Genomic DNA, 26432 nt, shown 5'->3' on the forward strand with positions numbered 1-26432 from the left:
AGGGTTTTAATTGTTTCTAAATAATTTTTTTTTGCATAAAAACCAGTTTCCTCATGATATCTTCATGTATATCATTCTTTGTTCTTTCCCTCCCCGTAAAGCCATGCCCTTTGTTCTCTCCCTGCTTCCAACAGGTAACCTTCCTCTCTAGCTCTCCCTTCTGCTTCCTTTTATAAAAGACACTTTACATTTAAGTGTGTGTATGCACGTGTGTGCATGTGCATGCTTGTGTGTGTGTGCGTGTGCGTGTGTGTGTGTGCATGTATGTGTGTTGCTTGTGATTTTCCGTGTCCTCAGAGACCAGAAGAGTATGTTGGATATCAGGAGTTAGGAGTAGAAGTAGTTGTGAACCATCTGACTGTGAACTCTGAACCCCTAAAAGTAGGTGCTTTAACCATTGAGCCATCTCATTATTCTGTGTGTGTGTGTGTGTGTGTGTGCGTGTGCGCATGACTGTGTGTGTGCGTGTGTGTGCCCGTGTGTGTGTGTGTGCGTGTGTATGCGCATGTGTGTGGATACATGTGTGTGCCTGTGTGTGTGGATGCGTGTGTGTGTGCACGTGTGTGTGCCTGTGTGTATGCTTGTGTGTGCGTGTGTGTGCGTGTGTGTGCGTGTGTGTGCCAGTGTGTGGGTGCGTGTGTGTGCCTGTGTGTGTGTGTGTGCGCATGTGTGTACGCGTGTGTGTGCTTATGTGTGTGCGTGTGTGTGCGTGTGTGTGCGTGTGTGTATTTTCAAGAATGGCCAGTTGGTATGCTTTTTCCTGAATAAGACTTTCTCCTGTTGTCAATATTGTTTGGTTGCCTGCAGTCCTTTGTCTTGGTTTATTAGCATGCTTATTGCTCAGGCCTCCTTGTTCAGGCCATCTTTAGGCAGACATGGTCTAGAGATTTCACAAGTGTAGCTTTTCTGACATTTGTAGGAGATGCGATCTCATAGGAAACTTGCGGTTCCTCTGACTCTTACAGTATTTGTTGTAGCACAAATAATAAAAACCTAGAGACAGATATTGGGGTTCAAGCTGCAAATCGGAAAAGCAAAGCAGCCAAGCCACTTACCTCTACCACGCTAGGGAATTCCTATCCTCAATGTGGCTGGAGACTGAATACCGAATCCCAGACAAAACCCTGTGCTCCTTCTTATATACCCCTCAAGTGCTGAGATTAAAGGCATGAGCTCTGTTTCTCTTTCAGACTGATTCATTCTCATGTAGCGCTGGGTGGCCTTGAATGCACAGAGATCCATCTGCCTCTGTCTTACGAGTCCTAGGATTAAAGATGTGTGCTACCTCTGCCCAGCTCTGTGCCTGACTTAGTTTTGCTGGCTCTGCATTCTGATCTTTGGTGATTGTATTAGATCATTAACAATATATCACCACAGTTTATACCCTCTCTTCCACAGTGGTTCCTCACTTGTCCTGGGTAGTTGCTTAGGGTGCCAGTATGATACAAAATTTCCCTCTTGTCTTAAGTCCAGTTAGAGAGTTGTTGGTTAGTGCTGCGCTGAGGTATGCATACCCATACTGAATCCTCAGAGTTATCTTGCCATGTTAGTCTTTGGTGTGGTCCATGGGGGACATAGCTGGTAGGTTGTTTCCTTTGTTTGAATACTTGCATGGCTACACCTTCTGGTACCTTCTGGTACTCAGAGAGGAGGCTCTCAGGTCAGATCCAGCAAGACCCTCTGAGCCATGTATCTGAAGTACATGGTGTCTTCCTCAGTAGGGATGTATATTCCACCTATGAAAGACAACCAAGAGTAATAAGAATAACCTGCAATGTTTCAGGACAACCACGACCAACAACTTAAAGGAGGACTTCTCATGCTTGGGTGAAGGGATTTCTGTTAAGTCTGTGGCTCTTGGGGGAAACTATTATGTGTTTTATAGGTATTTGTAGGTAGATAGCTAATAGTATGATTCCTTATGACTTTTCAGACATCTTTACTGTTTGTTGTCTTTACCCTCCACCCTCCTTCTTCTGTATTTATCTCCCTGTCCCAATGTAGAGCCCTCCCATTTTCCTCATATTCCCCTCAGATACCTTGTACCTTACTGTTCCCCATTTTATAGGTCCCACTACAATGCCCCCTTTTGCTTTGCTGAGTTCTTCAGCATGGCATACTTACATCTGGATATTTGGAGCTAGGAACCTCAGAGAGGACATGCAATGTTTGTTTTTTTGGGTCTGGGTTACCTTGCTCAGTGTAATGTTTTCTATTTCCATCCATTTACCTAAAAACTTCATGGCTTCTCTTACTTTCCAGCTGATGGTAAGTGTTTCTATATATTTTAAAGAAATAATTGGGTCATAGACTGTGGGGATGTATGTGGACTTTGTTTCATTCATTTGATGTATGTTTAGGGTTTCATTATTGGTTTGCTGGTTTGATTAGTGCAGTTGTAGAATAAATATTGAAATTACAGAGTATGTGTCTTAAAATTCTGCTGTCCTTTGAGAATATATGTTGAACATTCTAGCTCATTTGTACTTACATGTAAACTTGCAAGTCATCTTAGTAACATATATATTTTTTCAATATTAATTCTCCAGGTTTTCTAATTTTATGACAGCTATGTCTGTTGTGAACATTCAGGATATCTGGTGAATACAGCAAGTTACATATAATTTTAAATCCCACTGTAATTTTTTCCTGGAGTTCTTTTGTAAAATTTACACATGCTCACACATGTGCGTGTGCACGCGTGTGCACACACACACACACACACACATGCATGTACCACTATGGGGAGAATTAACATTTTAATAACATGGAGCCTTCCAATTTATGAATGTGGTATATCTATTTAAGAATTCTTGTTTTTACTTTTTCCTCGGTAATTGTTCAGTTTTTATTGTCCAGGACTTACTCATTTTTCTTAAAAAATTAGTGGTATTTCATGTTCATATGTACTATTTTAAGAAGAATTGAATTTTAAAAAGTTTTTGCCAGTTGTCATTGCTAGTATGTAGAACTATCGGAGTTATTAACATTAACTCTTTCTGAGATTTTGCTGTGCTGGACAGTGTGATAAGATCCTGTGCTGGCACCTACCTATTATCCCTATACCCAGAAGGCCCAAAGAGCCTTCAGGGCTACCAGTTGCAGACCTGAATGGGATACAGAGTGAATTCAAGACTGACCTGAGCTATGTCATTAAAGCAGCAACTAATTTCCACACAGCGGGTGTAGTAGCTCCCACTCCCGCCAGCAATGGAGGAGTGTTTCCCTTGCTCGACATCCTCGTCAGTGTGAGCTATCACTTGTGATTTATTTTTTTATCTCAGAAGACAGGATGTAATATATGAGAGAAAAATAAAAGTCCAAAACAAAACAAAACAAAACAAAATAAAAAAACAGCAAGCAACTAACCAAACATATACAGGGTGATTTCTTTCCCTTTCACATCTGCAGGCACTTAATATTATTTTGCTCATCTTGTTACTTAGGCTAAAACCCCAGGACTACTGTGAACATGAAGGGTAGGAGCAGATCTCCTTCTATTAGGGAGAAACTTAGTCTTTAGTTACTGCTTTTAGTACCTCCTTTATAAAAAGACCTTCCTAAGTTAAAGAGGCTGACTTCTAAGTCTTGACAACTTTTATTGTAAATGGTTGTGTCTTGTTATAGTCATATATTGTTGCTATTATTACATTTCTTTCCTGCTGCCAAATAAATACTTATTTCTTTGCTCTAAATCTTGTTTACTTATATTATTGCTTTTATGTATTTGCGGACTTGGTTTGCTACCAGTTTTCATTTATGTCGTGAGCAACACTTACGTATATGCTTCTTATTAATTAGTTGCCATTTATAGGATAAGTTAGTAGGATAAGCTGAGGAACAATAATTTGTCATCTATTTCCCAATATATTTTTTGGATTGACATTATTTCATTGTGTGTTGGAATTTACTATTGAAATATTTAGGCCTGGAAGTCTTGTGAGTGGATGAATCATTATTACTAAGTTTAACCTTCTTTGGTAGAGATGGAACCATTAAGTTTTTTCCTTAAACTTTGCAGATGTAATCATTTGAATAATGCCCAGTTTGTTAGTACTTTGGCTATAAGCCTTTCTTACTAATCTGTCTCTCCGGTGTTCTCAGGGTTTGTAGTAAGGTCTTCTGTTTTCGCTTCTGCTGTTGTTCATATTCATCTCTCTCTCTCTCTCTCTCTCTCTCTCTCTCTCTCTCTCTCTCTCTCTCTCTCCCCTACTTTCTTTCACTGAAATTCATCCATTTTGTTGATCCCACAGAGGCCCCTTTTGTAACAGTTAAGTTTTAAATTTTGTCCGTATTCTATTGCACTGATTTCTGTACTTTTGCAATTTCTTGGCCTCTAACTCCTTGGGCACATATTTATCTAACAGCAATTAAATATGCCTCGATCCTTCCGTTTACATGCTTACACCAAACTTTCATCTAGCAATAGACATTCTGTGCTTTCTTTTGTGCCCTGTCTGCCCCAATGTTGACGTTTTCATACTATTCCCTCATTGTATACATTGTCATAACTGACTCACAGACTGTGAGGCATTTGAAGGAGTATTTTAATACCAAGCTATTGGAACATATATTGTTGATAAAATGCGATAAAGGTAATGTCAAAATAGCCACATAAATACTCTTATATATCCAATTACTTTGTTTCTGACAATTTTGAAATCAAGTGCGTACGAACATGGACAAATACATTTTAAAAATATTTGGTTACTGCAGGGAGGGGATTTAAATGATTTGTAATATCCTATGAAACCTCTCCACTGGGTACTTATTAAATAAAAACAAAATAGAACAAAACAAATTGGTGGAATATGTCCTTGATATATAATTCAAGTCAGATCTGTATTTGAGAATTGGAGCTTCTACTTAAAGTCTAAGTCTTATACATCCTGTGTTCAATATGGTATGATAACATAACTTTTCCTTTTTCTTTAAGCTATTTCCGTGACAGGAGAAGTGCTACTACCTCATCTGGAAAACCTTTGACGTTGAAAAGTGAGTCTCTGCATCCAATTCTCGTATTAGTTTATCCCCAGGCGATCATCTTAAGATAGAGTTAGAGATGTGTCTTGGCAGCAGCCTGCCTGTGGAACAGGGACTAATACGGATGGATAGCTATTCTCACTTCCATATCACTTAAGGACCTTAAAGGTAGTGACTATTAGAGATGGAGAAACGATCACTCGGACTCCAGGAAATTCGCCCATGCTTACATCAAAATATATTTTAAATACACTCTTCATTTATCATTAGTCAGTGATATCCAGCTAAATGAGAAGTTCTGTGGTGCTTCAAGCTACTGAATAATCATGCCTGAAAAGTATTTTGGTTCTGTAAAAAGTTTGATACCCTTGCTTTGGTAAATTGATCATTTATTGGATCTTTCTATTTGGTGTTTGAAACAAACTATATATATATATATGGATAAGGAAATGACTGGCTACTGTACTTTTGGAAAAAATGCAAGTAATGAGGCTTCTGTCCTGTAGATCATTGCAGTTTGAAGGTACAGGACAGTTTCTTGAAATTACTTCTCTACAGGCATGTTAGCTCCTGAGAGGGGTTATATATCAGTGAGGTTCAAGGTTTGAAGTGATACCCAGATTGTATATTATTGAACTGTTTACATTTGTTTTTTGAACATTAGAATTTAGAGCCTTTTAAAATATTCTTAACTTCCTGAACTTGCTTAAATGGCACTGTAGCAGATAGGAAGGGTTCTTGGTTATATCCGTGTGCATCTTGGAAGCTCGTAGGACCATATATATGTAACTTGTTTTGACTTCAGAGTTAGTGATCTCATTGCTAAGTGATATGTGTTACGATCATGGGAAGAGTTGATTTGGGAAGTAAGAGATGGGCATGTCATTTTGGACACTTTTAGAGTAGTCTTCAGAACGTGATGTTGCTATAAAATAATTAAACACTGCTTTTATATTTATTTTTTTGCACTCTTTTACCTTATTCATCTTTCCCATTGTCATTCTGTAATTCCCCCCAAAAGATTCAAATGAGGATAATTCAACTTCCATCTTTCCATATGGAGAGACATTTCTCTTCCAGAGACTAGAAAGTTCCAAGGTTAGTCTCATTCATTTTATTTTATGTTCCATAAGCTGTTATTTGTTCTGTATCTTATCCATGCCTTTTCATTTTCCTATAAACAGTTGTAATGATGCTTTAATATGAGATTCACCAACAGTAAAACTTGAGCTTGGTCAATTATAATAATCTATGCCTTTAGCTATGGATCGTGAAGACACATTTTCACACTGATTCCAGCAGCATGGAATGGTGTATTGAGGGACTTCCCACAATGTAACTTTACTACATTAAAATGATTAAACATTGATAAAGCTTAAAAACTCCCTAGACTTTTCTTGGCCTTAGCTACAGAAGCAGTTTTCCCAAGCCTGGAACATTGCATTCACTTATTTTATTCAGGCTAATGACTCGTGTTTTGTTACTAGTACTGCCCCCATTTATTATTTTATGTGCTAGACTTGATAAAAGAATCATGGGAGAAAAGTACGTACCAGAAGCAGTTAAGGAGGCGCTTGTCTGGCATGCTCAAGGCCTTGGGTCTGATTCATAGCTGCTCTCCATAAGATAAAACAGAAACAGCTAAAATCCACAACCAAACAAATCATATAGGGGAATGAAAGTGAGTGCTTATTGTTAGTTAATATAATGAATTAATTTAAATTAATTACTGAAGACATCAGAGATTGTTTGATGTTTTCTTTTAGATTGTTGTCACCTGAAAAAAAAATCTGAGAAATTAAATTTGTTTAATAAAAATCTCAAATATTTTAGGTCTTTGTAGTGTGTGGCTGGTTGTACCACAAATAATTACCACAACCAACATGCAAAGCAATGAATGGATTTATTTATTCGTTTTCTTTTTCTTTAATTTTATTATTATTATTTTTTTATTTTACATGTCAATCCCAGTTGCCTCTCCCTCTCTCCCTCCCTCCCTCTTACCCTCTATCCCCTCTCACATGCACCTTGACCAAACAAACACCCATAACTAAACACTGAGTCGAACTAGGATTTATTTATTTATTTTAACAGAAGAAGTCTATAAAGAATGAGTTTTGGGCCCATGAAGAAACAGACAAAGAGGATGCAGGCACTGCAAAGAACTCCATCTCAGCCAAATCAAGGTATGCCTGTGACTGCTGATGAGTCTGTACAGAACAAAAGGCTTTAATCCCAGTATTGGAGGCAGAGGCAGGCAGATATCTATGAGTTCTAAGCCAGCCAGGTCTACCTATTGAGTTCCAGGATAGCCAGAGCTGTTAAACAGAGAAACCCTGTCTCAGAAGATAAGCAAAGCAAAGGAAAACAAAGCAAGCAAGCAAGCAAACAAACAAAAGATGTAGAAGACAGGGAAACCCACAGAGACATCAGACCGGAGCTAGTGGGAGCTCATGGACTCTGGACCAACAGCTGGGAAGCCTGCAAGGGACTGAACTAAGCCTTCTGCCTGTGGGTTTTGTATAGCTTGGTCTTGTTTGTGGGGCCCTGGCAGTGGGACCAAGATCTATCCCTGGTGCATGAGATGGCTCTTTGGAGCTCATTTGCTATGGTGGGATGCCTTGCTCAGTAGTTCTAAGAAAGGAGTTTATCTGGTCAAGTTCAGAGCTTCCCTTTCTGTTCTGGATGTTCTCTGGACAGTATTCATTTTAATAGATGACCTGTTATAATTAAACGGAGTGGCTGGTTTAATTCTAGAAAATGGATGACAATCCCTAGAGTGTTATTTTTTTGTTTTCTACTAACTGTAGCCATTCATCCTTGCCTAATGAGGTATCTGGTGATTGTATACACATTCTCCCCCTAGAAAATTGATTTGAAATTTATTAAACTTAGCTTCTTCAGATCTGGTTGGACATTATACAAATCATCTTAAAGACACAGTAAGGTTAAAATGATTTATACAGATTGAAATAGGCTATTTTATTTATACTGATTGAGATAAAATATCTAAGTATTTTAACTGCAATGAATTTGCTTAAAAATACAAATTAAATGCATGTTTGACTTTAAAGTGTCTGCAATCAGAGTAACCACCAAATACCTATTATATACTTTGTAGGTATGGGACAATCTTGTAAATATATAATACTTTATTCTACATTAGGTGATTGTTCTCTAAGATGGACTCTATGTGAGTAGAAAGGAAAAAGAGATGATAGAAAATCACAATGAGCTTAGAATTATACAAAAACAATATGTCCTTTGTGTTAGAAATTCACTCTTGAGATGAGTACACGAAGACTCAGTTTTTGTGTTAACACATAAAATAAAGACCCAAACTTATATTTTTTTTACTTATCTCAGTTTTAGTTGGACTTAGTATGCTGGACTATTAGTCATATTTTTTACTTTCTACCTTAATTTCACAAAGCTAACACTGTTGTGGATTTACTTGAGTTAAAAGTAAATAGTGCCCCCTCAGTAAGTGATCAGAATCTTTTATGATATGAAACAGGCAAGGGGCAGGTTAAGAACCAGTGTTTAGGGCGTCTGCTTCTGCTTCCATGAGCTACTGGATGAAGGCTCTAGGATGGCATATAAGGTAGTCATCAATTTCATTCTCATTATCAGGGAAGGGTATTTAAGGTAACTTCTCCACCCACAGTTAAACACTGAGCTGAACTCCTGGAATCCAGTTGTAGAGAGCGAGGAGTGATGAGCAAAGGAGTCAAGACCAGGCTGCAGAAACCCACAGAGACAGCTGACCTGAACAAGAGGGAGCTCACGAACCCCAGATTGATAGCTGGGAAACCAGCATAGGACTGACTCAGACCCTCTGAACGTGGGTCTCAGTTAGGCCTGGGCAGTCTAAGGGACCTCAGACAGTGGAACCAGGACTTGAGGATCACATTCCCCATGGAAAGATATCCACTAGCCTAGAGACAAGAGGGAGGGCCTAGGCCCTTCCCCAAATGACTTGACAGATTTTGATAATCCCTCCTAGAAGGCCTCATGATCCCTGGGGAGTGGATGGAGGATAGGACTGGGGGGGGGGAGTCAATACGGGGAATGGGAGGATGAGAGGGAGAGGGAACTGGGATTGATATGGAAAATAAGAAAAATGTAAAAAAAAGAAACAATATTTAGAACAGTATATCAGAAAGATCTGTATGACCTATATACTGTCTCATTGATGATTAGCAAAAAAATTCTTCATAATAAGATTTATTTCATATAAATTATTGAGCTTACAATGTCAATTGTGAAATCTGAAGGATTATGCTTAGCAGTTATAAGTGCATTCCAGTAAATATACCTGACTTGGCTTTTGCCTTGTGATGTATACTACCCATTGCTTGGTTGTTGGCTAGCGATGGGTGCCGTGTTTGTCCCCTAGTGCTGAAACCTTGTTCTCTGCTGCATTACCTGAGGGTGGAACATGGAGTCCTTCAAGTAGATTAGACAGGTAGATAAGTAGGAACTAATGTCCTCAAATAGATGAGTTCATGGTTCACTTTGTTGCCTGGAGACTAGAGATTGAGTAGGATATCTGTGCTCTCTGTGAAGTTTAAATTTTGATGGAAAAACTTGTGTTTTCCCTGCATTATTACCTTCACTTACTCTTCTAAGGATAGAATCTGGTTAAGTTATACATGAGACATTTTATAGTGTGTTTACATTTGTCACAGGATAATAGAATGTTTCTATTGATTTTCTTTCTCTGAAAAGGGTAGGTGTGTGTGTGTGTGTGTATGTGTGTGTGTGTACGTGCGTGCATGCGTGCATGCGTGCGCACACACACAGATTTTCATGAGTGTGGAGGCTAGAGATCAGTGTTACATGTTTTCCTCAATTGCTCTCCACATTAATTTTGTGCTTTTTAAGACAGGGTCTCTTTTTTCTAACCCAGTGTTTTCTGATGGGCTAATCTGGCTGGCTAGCAAGTTCAAGGGACCCTCACTAGCTCCCCAGTACTGGGATTATAGACACACAGCATCATTTCTGGCAGGTATATGGCCTCAGTGGACCTAAGCTCAAATTCTCTTAGTTGGGTGATAAGTCCTTAAATAAGTTTTTTGAAACTTTCATGGTTGGCTGGTTTATAAGTTTTAAAGGTTGGACCGTCAGCTTAAATTAACCAAACCATGTTGAATTTGTCATTCTTTACTGTTTAGCATATACAATAACAGCAAGGAGAAAGTGAGTGAAGACAAAGCAGAAGACATTTGGATACCCCGAGAGGATAAAAATAACCTCCCAAAGGACTCTGCTTCTGAGTCAGAGTACTCAACAGTAGAGGAGTGCTTCCAGAGTTTAAGAAGAAAAAACTCAAAGGCATCTAAGTCTAGGACTCAGAAAGCCTTCTACCTGGACCCTTTTAACAGGCACAGTTATCCTTTAAGCTCCACAAGTGGGAATACTGATTCTTCGACCATCTCAAATGCCATCTCTCCCTATGCCTGCTTCTATGGGTCTTCTGCAGCGAAGGTCAAATCCGGATGGCTGGACAAACTGTCTCCTCAAGGGTATGCATTGATACATTTTATTTCCCCAGTGGCCACCTGACAAATCCAAACTTATTCATTTCTAAATCCACCAGTTTTCTGTACTCATCCCACAACCCCAAGTTTTGTTTTGTTTTAAGAGATTTTCAGCCCATGATTGCAAATGCTGTGTCCTAGGCCTGTAAGATATATGAAGTGAAGGGCTGCAGTAAGGTTTGGAATAACAGAACTTCAAGTTACAAGTTCAAAGCAGTTTCTTAAGTTTTATTTTTTAACTCGATAATAAAATGTACTTTCCTGTGTCTTGCTTCATAGCAAAACAAAACAATACAGACAGAGTTATCATTGCTCGGCCCACACTGTTTGGATTTTCCCCATATCATAGCAGTGTTTTGTTTGAGAAAACAGTGCTTATTGTAGTTAGGGAGAAGAACATTATTGTTTAAAATTTAGGCCTACTATTATTTATCTATATCCTGATTTTTTTTTTAAAAAAATGTGATAAATGATAAGTCAAGGATTTCTATTTTATTTAAAGTATTTTAATGTATATTTTATATTTGAACACATATTGCTAATATAGCTTTGCTATGACATTTTCATATTGTGATTATACTGCTTTAGTTTTTATATGTTGCTCAGAAAGTCAGAATGTTAAATACAATTTTAGAACAGATTTTACTTCAGATATTTAAAAATAAATTTCCCTTCCACATTTTATAGTATGGAGAAATCTTAGGGGATACATGACCTGGCCTTTTTAATTCAAATTTCCAACGTTTTTAGTTTAAAGATATTTATTCGTACTGTTCTTTAAGAATTGTTACGTTAGTTTGGGGTCAGATTTCTCACATGCAAGCTGCTAACATGAGTTCTGATGATGTGCTATTTTTGTCTACTGTTCCCCCTATGACTTCTCTGAAAAGCCTTGGTTTAAACCAAAATAAGTTTAAGAACAAATATCTACTAGAAGAAAATCTGACTCACAGTAAGAATAGACATCATATTTCTCAAAAAGTAAAGCCGAACATAAGTTGAGTGTCGGCCAGATGCTAGGCACGAGGCACGTGTCCTTTAGGAAGCAGACTTTGAAGAGAATTCAGTAGTATATGGTCTCACTGTTATTTATGTTACTCCTTTCTTTTGACATTGTGATGACAAACTAGTTTCCCGTGTGTATTTTTTCTTTCCTTATGGGTCTTCTTCAGCATTATGGATAAATGCGTATGTAAATATCAAAATCAAGGGCCAATATTCATGTATATAAATATAATATAATAAATATAATAAAGCAGCAGAGAGAAAAAATGAGCTAGAATAGTTTTGCAGTGCTTCGTGTGTAAAATATAAATGATTAGGCAGGTGTAGGTGTGATTGCAGATTACCACAGGAAGAGTTGGAGGATTCTCTCTATCTAAGGTTTCTTGGGTGAACCACAGTAGCCTGTGGCACTATATAGACTTGATATGGTTGTGCTCTGAGCACACTGAGAAAGCCTGACCAGTTTTTGTTTGGTTTTTTTTTTTTTTTTTTAAATCACCTCTGGGATAATTAGAACATTTCCCCTTTTTATCAGAACATTGATTCTTTTTTTTTACTGTTCCATCAGACCCTGCCTACGGGGAGATGATATGATTATTTTAGACTTATACTCTTCCATTTTGGGAATCATTTTCACTTGGTGTGAATGAAGATAAGAAAGTAATTTTTTTTCATGCAGTACTTTAAAAACTCTTGTACTTGATAATAATTCTGTGACTTGAAAGAGGTATCTGTAACAGGGAGAAAACTTGTATTAGGGTCTAAGTAGAACCTGAAACTCGCCCTTTCCTGTTTGGACGTTGTGGGCTCTTTGAGGTTGTCCATGATGCTGATCTTATAAGGTGACATACCTCATTTACTATACAGAACTTGCTGAGCTTTGACTCATGACCCATTGACTCTGGTTCATAGTGTACCAACTGACATGACATTCTGAATTCTGTAAAGGCACCAGCAAACTTCCCATTACTGGGCTAAATGGTAACTATCTTAAGCCCTGTTGCTATACACTTTCTATTGCAACTGATGAACTCCGTTGCTAGGGCAGGAACACAGACATCATGAAGACGCAATGCAGTACACGAGGCTGTGTTCCAACAAAGTTTACTTCAAATTCACACGGGGGGGGGGTAGGTTTCCTTCTAGACCCTTAAAAGCATAAACTACAGAGATGGTTGGCTCATATGTCATATAACCTTTGTACTCTATCTCATCGTATCTCAGATAGACAAAACCAGAATGAAAAGTAAAATATCTAGGTAGGAATATAACCGAAGATAGAAATACTAAAAGGTAAGACTGTTCTTTGGGGGGGGGGATCTATATTAGCTCTTTTCTACCCAAAATGTCCTCTTGGAAAAAAGGTCATGACCACAACCCTCTCTGTGTCTCATTCACATTTAATATTACAACAGGATTTCTCCTATATTGACCTCGATCACTTAATTTCCTTCTCCAGGGTTCATATACTGTAATTTCTTAATTCCACATCACCTCCTTAGCAAAATCCATCTGTGTTATGTTTGGCTCACCACGTCGTTTCCTCGTCAGTGATTACCTACCACGACATACATGCGTAGTATATGTCATTGATTGATCCCCTGAAGTCCCTGGTGTCAAACATCATTTTCTTCTGATTTTTCTGGGACAGGAATGTTTTAAATCGACAGGGATTCAGTGCTGGGTTTAGTGCATGAAACTGCGCAGATGGCTTTGAAAGCAGTGGATATACATTAGCAGGGCAGTGATCCCTTGGTAACTTTATTGGCTGCCAGGAGGGGAAAATGCTCTAAAGTGGGTGATAGGAGGAAATACTGCAGAATGGGACAGAGTAGGAAGAAAATGCCCCAGGACTGGTGGGCAGAAGCTGACAGTGAAATTAAACTTCCAGTTAAAACAGGGGAAAAAGGGGAATGTAAAAAGCCAGTGGACAGATACCACCGGAAGGCCAGATCAAGCGAGGCTTGGGTCAGACCAGGTTGGCCAGCCTGTGACTTCTTGGGAGTTTAGAATTCATGACGTTTGGGCCTTTGTCTGTGAGTGGTTGTTCAGCCAGTGTCCAGTCACCTGGCTGTTTTAGTAGGGCAGTTCTCCACCCTGATGCAGGAATGTGGTTATCACAGACGTCCTTGTATTGCAGTGGAAGGCGACTGTGGGAATCTGGCGAGTTTATTTTTCTGACAAAAATGTCAACTAGCAACTGCTTGGTTGAACTGAAAGTTGGATCAAAATCCTTGATCTTAATAATCTTTTTTATACTGGGGAAATGCCTGTGTGTTTTGCAAATTGCATATTACCTGTAAAGGCTGTGACAGGAAAACAAAACACTTTATTTGCAGTCTGAAGGGGGGGATTACTTTTAGTTTCTGGTAAAGTAAACTGACTAATTCAGTCGGTCCGGCTGTAGAAAAATACAGAAGGTTATGGGAGCCAGACAGGCTAAATTAGACTCCTTTCTTTCCAAATGCTACTCAAACCTTCTTAGACCTCAGCACCTGCATTTCCCACATGCTAGTGTAAGGTCAAGGCCAAGATCAGCTTTGTAGCATCTGTAGAGCTGACTCTTAATTGGTGCTCAGTAACCCTCAGTCTTCTATCCCTTCAGAACACTTTTATTGCAGATGACCTTGGACCCCATTGCTGGCAGGTAGTCCTAGTCATTTTCTTTCCTTGGCAGACTTAAGGTTGAAGAAGTCATCTGTCTACCTTGAACTTTGAGAGACCAGTTCCTTTTACTGCTCTGAGAGCACCTTATTTGAGTCAGAAAGTTTTTCTAAACAAGCAAATACACAGGCAGAAATGCTTGGCGTCTTCTCTTCCTCTACAGTACATTTCATTTGCATGCCTCCAACTTTTTCATGTGTCCATGTCTTTAAGTAACTCTCCACACTGAACTTTCTTGCACTGAACAATTGACTGGATTTTTTTTCTTGAACTCGGAGCTTTGCATGTGTTGATCACATGCTCATTCACTGAGTTACAACTGTAGCCTATTTTTAAACTGACACATGGAGGAGGCGTAGCAAATGAATTTAATGATAATGCGATCTTTCCACGCATGTGTACATACTGGAATGCCCAGTCAGGTTAAAAAAAAAAAATACCTGCACTTTCAAATGTTACTCAGCAACTTTTTTTGGTAATTTGTTTTGACATTTATTTCCCCCTTGGGCGTGTATGTTAGTAGTACCATGTTCTCATGTGCTAGGACTTTCTGCTATTAGGAGTTAATTTTTGGTATGCCACCGAGAAGGATCTGTTTTATTCTACCACTGTCCTCTCCTCTAGCAATTGCTATCATTCTCTTAGTATAGTACTCAAAAGATTGTATCTGTGATTTAATAGAATACTCTTGACTACCGAAGCTATTCATGTTTGAGTTATATAATGGAATATCAATATTTTTATTACACGTGTAATATATATGACAGTGGGTCTCATATATTCCATACCCATTGTCAGTCTCTTGCCCACCCCTTACAATCCCTTTTTGAGTTATAGTAGCCCTTCTTCCAACCACTGAGCATCCTGTGACCCTCAGTAGATGCCGTAAACCTTGGAGAGAACAGAACCCTATATATTCTCTTTCTCTCATATATGTATGTATACATATGTGTGTGTGTGTGCATGTGTGTGCACATATGTATGTGTGTGCATGCGCGCGCGCGTGCATACACACACACACACACACCCCTCAGGTGTCATATGAAATTATGACATTGTGATAACATAGGTATACCTGGAAGATTCTGTGTGCAGTGAAAGAGACAAACATAACATTACTTAGATGTAGAACCTAAAATCAACCTCATTGTAGCTGAGTGTAAAATAGCAGTTACTAGAAGGAGACAGTATGAGAGGTGGGTTAAGGTTATTCAAGAAGCACAGAGTTATACTAAGATCTGAGTAAGACCTGGTGTTCCATGCCTCAGCATTTATGAATTAAATCAGCAATGATATAGTTCGAAAAGGAACTTTAGGTACTCACCATAATACTGTACATATCTAAGATGATAGACATGCTAATCACCTTGAGTTACTCATAATGAAATAATATATACATGAACGAAAACATCCATTTTGTACCTTATAAATATGTACAAATAATAACATACTGATAAAAAATAAAGTTAAAAAAATAAAATTTGGCTTTATACCTTGACTTCTAAACTCTTGAGTTCTTGAATTCTTTTACTAAACACTTTTCACTTTTTTTTTTTGTCAGTATGATTTAAATATAAGAACTGGAAACTGGGTCTGAAGAGAAATCTGTTTACTTTTTTACCCAAAGCATCTGGTGAGGTACTCTTAGAAACTACTGCTTGGAGTTGCTTAAACATGAGGAAATGCACTGTGGAAAACTGCTGACGTTTTATAGAAATACTGGAGCATCGTTTTGTATCTACTTGCGTTGAAGTTACTTCATTGTTAATACTGAATCATTTGAAAGCTTCATGCTTTGGAGAGGAATTAGAGACAAATAGCAAACTAAGATGAGTAATTAAGTAAATAAAATGTAGATGTCTAGACTGTAGTGTTCTAGACAGACTGAACCTGGCTAGTGTCAGAGCAATGACTAAGAAAGGACAGTGCATTTATTTTAGGATTATGCAAAGAAGGCGATGACCTCAACAGCATGCTGATGATGTCCTTTTCCCTTTGATGTTATTTAGAATAAGTGGGAAGTATAGTCTGAGCATAAATACCGCAACTAATAAAAGGCATACATTTGACAAGATGGCTATCACACTTTGTTAATGTTATTGCTTAGCGTGTTTATTAGATGAAAACTCTTTTTCCTGAAGGTTAAAGATTTAAAACAAACCAGGTGTGGTAGCCTTTTGTTGCAGCGTTTGGAAATCAGAAGCAGGTGGATCTTCATGAGATCCAGGCCCGCCTTCTCTGTGCAGTGAGTTCTAGACAAACCACAGATACATGGTGAGACCATGTATCAACGTCAAAACACAACACAACACAGTAAAACAAAACTATCAACTCTACCACTGCCAACAGCAACAAAAATCCCATCCCTGCTGGCCCCTCAGAATGAATTTAAAGGAGGGTGCCTCTGTGTGAGTCCTTCATAAATAGAGACTTATAATTGCATGTATTTACACTGTTTTGAAAGAAAGCTTTCTAAGATATACATTTTGAGACAGAACCTGACAACAGGAGCCAAAGCTGTTTTTTATGAAAGCAATTGAAACTTCAAAACACCTGCCCTACCAGAGCTCAAGGGAAAAGTTTATGGAAAACTGTTTGGTGATACTTCACAAGCCTTATAAATTATTCTGAAAAGACTTCTTAAAGAAATGTTTCCCTTCAGAATGCTAAAAGTAAAAGAAGCTAAAACCCAGGCTAATATACCTCCTGTCTGTGTTGTTTCCTTTATTCCTAAAAGAACTCTGAAACAGTTTTCAAAATTGAACTTGAGTATAAACCAAGTGGAGGTCAAACTCTATTGCTTGCTATTAACTATTGGCATGGCTACACCTTGTGGCTGCTAGATGTGCTGGAGACTTGTGGGTGGCTGTTAAGAAAGGGTATCTGTATTGACAGTGTGATGGGGGGGGGGATTATGTAACTGACCTGTGACTCTTTGCCTGAGTCTGTAAGGTAAGGCTAGTATTATTTTCTCCTTTGGTCGTTTAGAGGATTAAACGTGTTAATGTTTGGAAGTGGTTTGGCACAGTGCCTGGAACAAGGCATTATGTGTGTTACTGACTGGAACATTAATATTTCTTCCCTGTAATGCATTAATGCATTAGTGTGTCTGATTTAACTTGCATTGCATCACACGGGAAATACTGGCTAACATGGCATTGCCTTTCATAATTCCTTTTTAATTGATTTTAGAATTCCATGTTGCAAACTATGTTGTTGAATGCATAGTTTTGCTTGTGTGTGTGTGTGTGTGTATGTGTGTGTGTGTGTATGTATGTGTGGTATGTATGCATATATAGCATGTATGTTTAGATGCACATGCATGCTTTTAGGAGTTCATGTGGAATCTTCCATGATGACTGTCTATCTTTTATAACATTGAGGCAGGTTTTTGCATGTTAACACAGAGATGGTGATTTGGCTTTTCTGGCTGTCTATTTTGCTCGGGGAAATCCTCTTGTGTCTCCTTCCCAAATGCAAATATTACAGACAAGCTTTCACATCAATGTGCTATTTAGCCATCTAAGTGGGTGGCATGAATCTGACCCCCCCCCCCAGTATTCATGTATGAATGCCAGACACTTTATTCACAGAACCATCTCTCTAGTCGCTGTTAAATGGAATTCAAAGGACTGATGTTATCACACAGAAAACCTTAAAGCAATTAAAATAAAAGAGAAAAAAAAACAGAGGGGTGTGTCTTACTAGGCTGCCCACCAACAGATAAATCTCCTGCCTCAGCCTCCTCTGTGCTGTATTTACTTACCATGCATTGTCAAAATTAAATTTAAAAAACAAAAAATTTTACATGGGAATTTATTAGCAAGATACTTCTCAAGATCTTCCCTGTATTATTTAGTTGTCATTTGAGTTTGTAGGATTATGATATTAAATTCAACTTTATATTTGCTATGAGGTAGCATAAAACTACTATTTTTTGTTTGTAGTCCCGTCATATTATTTTGTCTTGTCTATATTATTATTAGAATTCAGTATTGACATTTAGATGTAAAAAATAGCTCACTAGATATTGACACATTTATTCAACAACATAGGCTATTCAATGTTAATAGACATCTTATAGATACATCTTATATTGATTATTTTCACTTTAAATGAAAATTTTCAATAAATGTCATATAACAAGCCATATTTGATTCTTTTTCCTAGCTTTTAAAATGTATAATTGATAAACATGGTACATAATATACATGATGGGATGACTTGGTCCATGTGCACGTTGTGAAGCCGTTGCCAAGAGGAGCATTGATTACATCACGGTGTCTTCTCACAAGTGTCAGATCTAGCCTCTTATCCAGTTTTGACCTACTTAAGAGCCATTTTATCCAACTGTGTCTAAAATAATGGTCATTAACTATAATCACCAATCTGTATGATAGGTACCAAGAACTCGTTCTTCTTAAAATTGCAAAGTTGTCAGTTTATGTGTGGAAACTAAAAAAAAAAAAAAAAAGTTGAATCCATGCAAGCAGGAAGTTCAAGGGCAGTTATCACAGGCAGAAGACGGGAAGTACAGGAGATTTTGGTTATAGAAAACACTTAATCTTAATCACATAAATGATGAGCTGTTAGAACTGCCTGTAGGTGCTCATATTTTAACTTTAATTACAGGATAGTTTTATACGGATTTTTTTTCATATAATCAAACATATATATATATAAAAGTTAAGGAGTCATGTTTCTAAACTAGTTTCTGCTTATAAAATACAAATTTGAGTATACTTTTTTTTTTTTTTTATTTTTCTCTCAGTGCAGTACACATTTACTCAAGAAACATTTGATGAGTATATTTTGGGTACTAGGAAATCCGGTAATCACTTGATTTGCATGGACACCAAAGGGAACCAAAATGATTTTGTGTGTGAGAATCTCAAATGCAGTGTGTGAAATGAATGATGGAAACAAATATGTGTCATGTAAGTTTTTGCTGAGTGCTATTAATAAATTGAAGAGGAGAACAAGGGGGGGTCTGTAGGACCCCTGTGACTGGCCATATTGATATTTGGCTAGAATGGTGTTTAATCTGTGAACTTGAGGACAAGAGGAATGAGCCATGTGAGGAACCAGGTGGAAACTTCTAAGCATTGAATATGTCTTACAAGAAGGCCAAGAGGCAAGGAAGGTTCTAGGGATAGAAAGAGGCGATATGACTCAGAAGGAACTGTCCCCGGTGTCCCCAGTATCCAAAGACTTAGTGCATGACCCAAGTGGCATTTTTTGTATTAAGAGAGCAAAATGCTTAACTTCTTCTCTAGAAAGATGTTCTTTGGGCTCATACCATATGATTCTTACTCTGTTCTTTACAGGCCAGGACTTAACGTTTACTTCGTATATTCTTAGAGAGATTTAGCAAACTTAAATAAATAAATAAATAAATAAACTCCATTTAAAATCAGTGAGCGCATGAAATAGTTACTGCAGTTGAGAGTATTATGTTGGTGCTGGGAGTCTCACACACTAAGGCTGTTACAAGACTGAAGTTTTCTTTTTCTTTTCTCAAAGCAATGCCTTAGCATACCTGGTACTGAGCTGTCAGTCTTCCTGCTGTCTTCCATATTTTCCTCCATTAGGCACTTGCACGATGCCTCTGCCCCTCACCCAGGCAGGCAAGCATGACCTGCCCTGCAGGGGAGGTCAGCTGCAAATTCGGCCCTACACAGAACCCTAAACTGACTTTAAAATTAGCAAACTTTTTGGGTTTTTTTTTTTGTTTGTTTGTTTGTTTGATTGATTTTTTTTTTTTTTTTTTTTTTTTTTTTTTTTTTTGGTCTTTCTGTTTGTAACCCAAGCACATTGTTCTCCAGCTTGAACTATACAGATGGCAGCACACAGAGTCAAACTCCTGGCTTTTGACCAGAATTCTGTGAAGAGCTTACCTGTAGACTCAGTAGCACCCATGTAAAAAGTTGGACATGTCCACTCACATCTGGAAGCCCACATCTGTGTAGGAAAACTTGCAGGTCCCAGGGCCTCCATAGCAAATGGTCTAGCACATGTGGTAAGATTCCAGCTCAGTCAGAGGCTCTGTCTCAAAAACAAAACAAAACAACAACAACAACAAAAAAAACAAATTTATTGCAGTTATTAGCAATGGCAGACACTGGAGCTTGACTCCTGGGATTTACAGGCACGGACACTTGTGTAAGTATGCACACACAACATGCACACACAGGGGTAAACACCTATACACCTCCACACATAAAAGCAAAGAGCGGAAGCTTATGGGTCCCAATGGCTGCAACTAAATGATCTGAGTTAAGGTGCACTAACATAGTTTCTCAGCCCTTCTCACTGGCTGCTTTTGCAGGCTGTGATTTTTAATTCTGAATTTTCAAAAATTTAACTGCCCTTCTGCAACTGCTGTTTCAAAGGAAGGTGATTGGATATGAGTAGGGTGTGGATGTTTTCTTTTTCTGTCTCCCTGATGTGTTGTAAAAGGACTGTGCTTAGTTATATTACTTGTTCTTTTCTCCAGTGGTGTGTGTGTGTGTGTGTGTGTGTGTGTGTGTGTGTGTGTGTGTGTGTGTTACTTGGCTCTCAGTGTTCACAGTTGATCGTAAGAGTTGGGAATGAAACATTTTTGGACTTTGTGCCTATAAAGCAGAGGTCGGTTTGGGAGGTTAGCATTAAGGAAGTTAACATGTAGATAGAGAGATTGCATTAACTATTGTAGGGAAAGTAGAAGTCACTTTGGGAGTAAAACTCTGTGCTTGGCTTTGTACCAGTTCATCAGGGAAGGGATTTTTATGCAGGTACCTCAGGGATGATTCTTAAGAGTAGTAAAGGAAGAAAGAGGGAAATGGAGAAGGGCTTTAAAGACTTTTCTCGCCATGGATATTGGTTATTGGTGTTTTAAAATGGAAAACTTCAACTGAGCTCAGTATTATTCTTCAATGAAAGACTGGTGGGTGCTCCATGCAGACCTCTTAAGTCCCCTGATGTCTGTTGGGACTACGAAGGAAGAAGCCCGTTCGCTTGCCCTCTAAGAATGGGAGAGGGGAAGAGAACAGTGGGTGCAGAGAGTCTAGGTAATTCAAGGAATGTGTGTTTACTGACTGTTGCCTACCCTTCGGGCTGTTAGTGCTGGGAAACTGGGGGGAACCCTGGGATTGTTGGAAGTGGAAAGCCAGATGACCAACTCTGCAGGACGTTGCTATGAAAAGAGAAGAGATAGGACAAGCCAAGAGACTTTGGGAAGGAGCTGATAGATGAGGGGATCCGATGGAAAAAGGCTAGTAGTCAGAGTGGTTGGTTGAGGTTATAGCCTGGGTGCTCTTATTAATCATTAATCCAGTGTTTATATGTGAAATTGTTGAACGCACTGGTGAGCTTCACTTTTTTATTTATTTTTTTTCCTCTGTTTGGTTATTAGGACTGGTTGGCTCTCCAGATGAATACATTTGTTAATGATTAATGTGGGAATCTTTCTATGTTTTACCCAAGTCATAGACCTTTGACTGGGAAACAGTAAGAAGAACTCTCCCAGGGCCTGAAAGTTCTCTTTCTATCTTTAACTCTCCTGAAAGCCACAGGAAGTGATACCAACTTCTTACATGTGTTTAAAAACTGCAGAAGAGTAGGAAGGGGAAATGCTTGATGCTGATCTGTTTTACTTTCTGAAATAGGAAGCTAGTTTTGGTATCTGTTAAGAGCAGAGGATACCTTGATGGCATGTATCCGTCCAGGTCAACTGTATATAGAGGAGAGGGTATTCAAAACCTATGGACTTCAGTGTGTGGGTGGGTTGGGTGAGGGGGTTAAAAGCAAAACAGAAGCCAAATGTGTGCACACACAAAAGCTTCTTAAGCCATCCCTGGTAAACCCTCAGAATCATCTTTAAATGTCAAAATGGGATAATTTAATTTGGGCTTTGATTTTTTTTTTCCTGTCAAAATTTTAAACAAGTTTGCCTTTCATATTATTTTCTTTCAAATGTATCCCGTGTAAAGAGGTTGTAATGACTCTCTAATTTAGCAGGAAGTTTTCAATGTATTTACTTGAATTCAATAATTTTTATGTATAAATCCAATTAACAAGGCCATGTTGGCTAAGCAACATAGTATTCATTCACCAAAGGTAAAGGCAAAGTAAGATGCACTTACATGCTTAATGAGGGGTGAGAGCATTGTGTAATAAGTTCAGTGAAAGATTCCATATTGATGGAATGTGGGTTTAGTGATGGTCCATGGGACCACATTTTGTTTAGCAGTGACCCTCACATCTATGTGTGATAGCAATGTTGACGATATTTTCGAAATATAAACTTCATATAACAAGAAAGTGTTATTATATACATTTTCCCTGTGTACAGTGTTTAAAAAGCTAGACCTGAGCATTGTTTTGGCCTCTCGTTACTTCTGTTAGGTCTAACAGAGCAATGGAACACACTCAGCATAGTGACACTATAAACACACTTAAATTCCATGTTCACAGTACTGGAATGTAAGATAACAATTTTGTGTATTTTACAGAAAACGCATGTTTCAGAAGAGATGGGTGAAATTTGATGGCCTTAGCATTTCTTACTACAACAATGAAAGAGTAAGTACATTTTATAGTCTTCAAAGAATATTTTACATATGCTAAGTACACTTTAGGAAACTTCATAGTTTAGCAATTTAATGAATAGAAAACAGATTATCAACTTGAGAAGAAGTGGGTGGAATATGACAAGTATCTCTTATTAACTTAACTTTGCATAGATATGAACGGTCAACTTTTTTAAGCTTAAGTATTTAATAGTTATTTACGGATCGTCTTCTGTAAACCATAGGGGATGCTATGAGCAGTGTAGAGGTGATTACAAAACTGCCTTCACCCAGTAAAGCATCAAGGGATGTAAACAAATCATATTACAAATAGAAAGCTAAGAAGCAAGGAGGGGAGGGGGGTTGCCTCATCCTTTGAGACTGAGAAGTGATTTGATGAAATTCTGTTTGCTGTGAGTTTGGAAGAAAAATGAAGTATGCATGTGCAGAAATGAGAGATGATGAGAGTTATTTACAAAAAGAAAATGCAAGAAGCTCACACGGGAAAGTATTGGCCATTTCACAAAACAGGTAGTCATTTCTCCTTATTTTGTGAATGAGCTTTGTGAATGGGAGACTTGGGAGGTGATGGTAACAGGGTTGTGTAGTTAGAGCCCACAGAAAATCTTGTCAATGGATGTAGCAGAGGAATATAACGGGCAACCCTCCTCCTTGCTTCTTAGCTTTCCATTTACCATTGTTTAACATTGTTTTCTCACTAGAAGTTTATGCTGTATAATATTTGTGATTTTTTTTTTTGTTGGCTTGAAGAAAAGTGTCTCCTTACTGCCACAAGGCAGGAGAGTATATATACTTACAGACAGACACTAACCTGGCCTGCAACAAATGCTTGCAGCCATGCTGAGAACTGTAGAAGGCTTCAGGTTGTTTGGTTTCATTTTTACAGTGACCTATATAGAGTAACAAGTTGATTTAAACAAACACCCACATGGTTAGCAAAGCTGTGGGAGGAAGGTTTTTCATCATTGATGCCATATCTGCTATTTCTACTTTGTTTATATGTTTGATCATCTTTATGTTTCATATGTGTCCATGACGTACACAGTGAATTCAGTGTTCCTAGACTTGAAGGCGTTTTTCTTAGTGGTTATTGTTTTTTTTTTTTAAATTATTTTTCTCATCCACCATATGAATCATGTTTGTTTGGCCACTTTCCTGACTCGTCACAGATCATTCACACCTCCCTCCCCACCTAACTTTGTGTTCATCCATTTTCTTCAAATATAAGTTAAAATGAACCAAAAAATGTAAGATAGAAAATATGCCAAAATGAAACAAAAACCCACAAAGAAAATGGTTTAGCTGTTTAAAATTAGACTCATAACCAAAATGATGTCCTAGAAACTAATTGCCAGTTTCCTTCAAAGTCTGGGTTTTCTCTTTGGTTTTATTGACCTGCAGAAGAACTGTATTCCTGAGCAAGGAAAGCTTCCTTGCCTGGTGGCTTTGTTGATCCAGTTTCATGACTTCTATTTAAGAAGGAATTTCTACTTTGTTTTCAAGTGGACTGTATCATCTCAGAGCCCATTACAGTGTCACTGTTGTCACTTCAGATAGTCATAGTGCCACCCAAGTTGTTATTAAAAGTTTATAGTCATGTGGTTTCCTAGAAACAATTTAGCTAAACATTCTTTAAACCTATTCCAGTACTATAACTCTCCAAACATTTGACACACTTGCATCCACATGATTGATTTCCTCTTACCAAAAACCCTCTACCATTTGAGAGTTGTTTCTTAAAAGGAGGCCATTTGTAACCGGGGCCCCTCTGAAAAGACACGGACTTAAGGATTCCAGCTAGTGCCTTTTGGCTGGCTGTGCAGTTTAGCAACTGTGTGGATAGCACATGTGAGTCGTTGAAGATCTCGATGTGCCCCTAAGTGTCTGTTGGGCATCAGGAGGTGGTGTGAGAGGTTTCCGTTTTTCTGATTTTCTTCCATGTTGTCTAATGATTCTAGCATGAGGACTTCTGCATTTTATTACAGGAACCGTGTCTTCCACACAGCCTTCACATCCGATCCCCTGCTAGGAAATTTGACTCACCCCCATTCCCACTCATCTGTAGGAAAAATTGCCCTGTGGTTGTTTCATCATCTGAAAGTGGCAAATAAATGACAGATTTGACCTAGATATCTGTGTGGTACAACCTCAAGGGTGCTTTAAAATTTCTTTAAGTAACATTTCACACTTTTGAAAACAGGCATTTTGAGCCTGCTATCCATTGAGGATTTTTCTTTTTTCCTTTCTACTTTGTATTGTCTTTATATTGTTGCTACAAGGAAAATATAAAGTCTACCCTACAATGTTAAAAAGATAAAAGAAAAAAAAAAAAAACAAAACCTACGAGTTTTGCCTGGAGGTCTCATAATAGTTTATAAATGATAACCTCTGGCTTCCTGAGGTTGAGCTGTCACAGTATTTAGATTGCAAAATGTATTTTGATCGCTTCTTCACTTTTCACATTTCTGTTGCAGAAGCCGTTACCTGTTAAACATAATATCATTGCTATTTATGGGCATTTGTTTTTTTCTTTTTTACCCCTAAGTCTTTAGTGCTGTTTGTATTTTTTTCACTGACAAAAGGGTTACAGGTAGCACAGAGCAAACTGTTAATTATCTCATCAGAGAGTACTTTTTTTTTTTGTAAGGTGCTATAATTCTTAGTAAACTAAGCTTTGGAAAAGATTACCTAGGTAACAATGTGTAAATAATGATTTCAGATATTTAGAAATTCCCACTGGCTGGTGTCAGCCATGACACATGCAAAACAAATACACTCAAAACCTGCCCATAAAGATATCCTGCTCCCTCCACCTCTTTGGGTTGCCCTGCAGTGGGAAGATATTCTCTCTCTCTCTCTTCACTTTCTCTAGGACATTTAGTACTCTAGATTTGACTGCATGTTTCCGCTTTAACTCACGTGTGTTTGCAGAGTTTCCTTTGGTAAACGAATGGAGTTACGCGTTTCTTTGGGATGGCCTCTATTAACATTTGCTTGCATACTTTGGGCTGCAACTTGAGCCCCGTTTGCCTGGTTTCACTCTTTCTATGTTCGTTCTTTTCTTCCGTTTGAACTTCCTTAGCTACTGTTAGCCACCGAAACTGTTGTTATCCATTGAAACCTACACGGGACCTGCAGAATGGCTTACCAGGTAAAGCCAATGGCACCCAGGTCTGAGGGCCTGAGTTCAATTCCTGCGACTCACACACTGGAAGGATAGAATAAACAAACTCCAGCAAGTTTTGGTCTGACCAGCATGTACATGCCCACACAGACACACATAAACAAACAAACAAACAATTAATTAATTAAAAAATTTTAAACCATGTATAAATTTCAACCACCTAAGGGTTGTCCTCCATCATCCTCTGCTTTATCTTCTCTAGCTTGATGACAGTTGGAAAACATGTTGAAAGAAGGGAGTCAAAGCAGGAGAGGATGGTAATAAATAAGGCATTATGAATTGTGAAATTACGTACTAATATTTGGTTTTGGTTAGAAGTGATGAAAGCAGATTTCAAAAGTATTAAAAACGAGCATTCAGAGTTTGGTGTGATTGCAATTGATTGTACGTGGGATTCAGTCATTCAAAAAAGTATTCCTATAGCAATAATTGTAAGAAAGTTGGTAAGGGAAATAGATGAGTTACTTAATGTCTGCATGAGAA

The 26432-nt window shown here is 38.2% G+C and overlaps 1 protein-coding gene across 2 annotated transcripts in view; it reads left to right on the forward strand.

Moving 5' to 3' along the window:
* Positions 1 to 26432, forward strand: part of Arap2 (ArfGAP with RhoGAP domain, ankyrin repeat and PH domain 2) — a 149957-nt gene that overhangs the window by 8780 nt on the left and 114745 nt on the right. For both annotated transcript variants that reach the window (XM_051174029.1, XM_051174028.1), the window contains exons 2-6: positions 4937 to 4995; positions 6005 to 6081; positions 7078 to 7169; positions 10161 to 10511; positions 22688 to 22757. In XM_051174029.1, the coding sequence (XP_051029986.1) occupies positions 4937 to 4995; positions 6005 to 6081; positions 7078 to 7169; positions 10161 to 10511; positions 22688 to 22757 (649 nt within the window). The remainder of the gene's footprint in view (positions 1 to 4936; positions 4996 to 6004; positions 6082 to 7077; positions 7170 to 10160; positions 10512 to 22687; positions 22758 to 26432) is intronic.

Source organism: Phodopus roborovskii, unplaced genomic scaffold, assembly GCF_943737965.1.
Source record: "Phodopus roborovskii unplaced genomic scaffold, PHOROB, whole genome shotgun sequence".
Taxonomy (NCBI): Eukaryota; Metazoa; Chordata; class Mammalia; order Rodentia; family Cricetidae; genus Phodopus; species Phodopus roborovskii.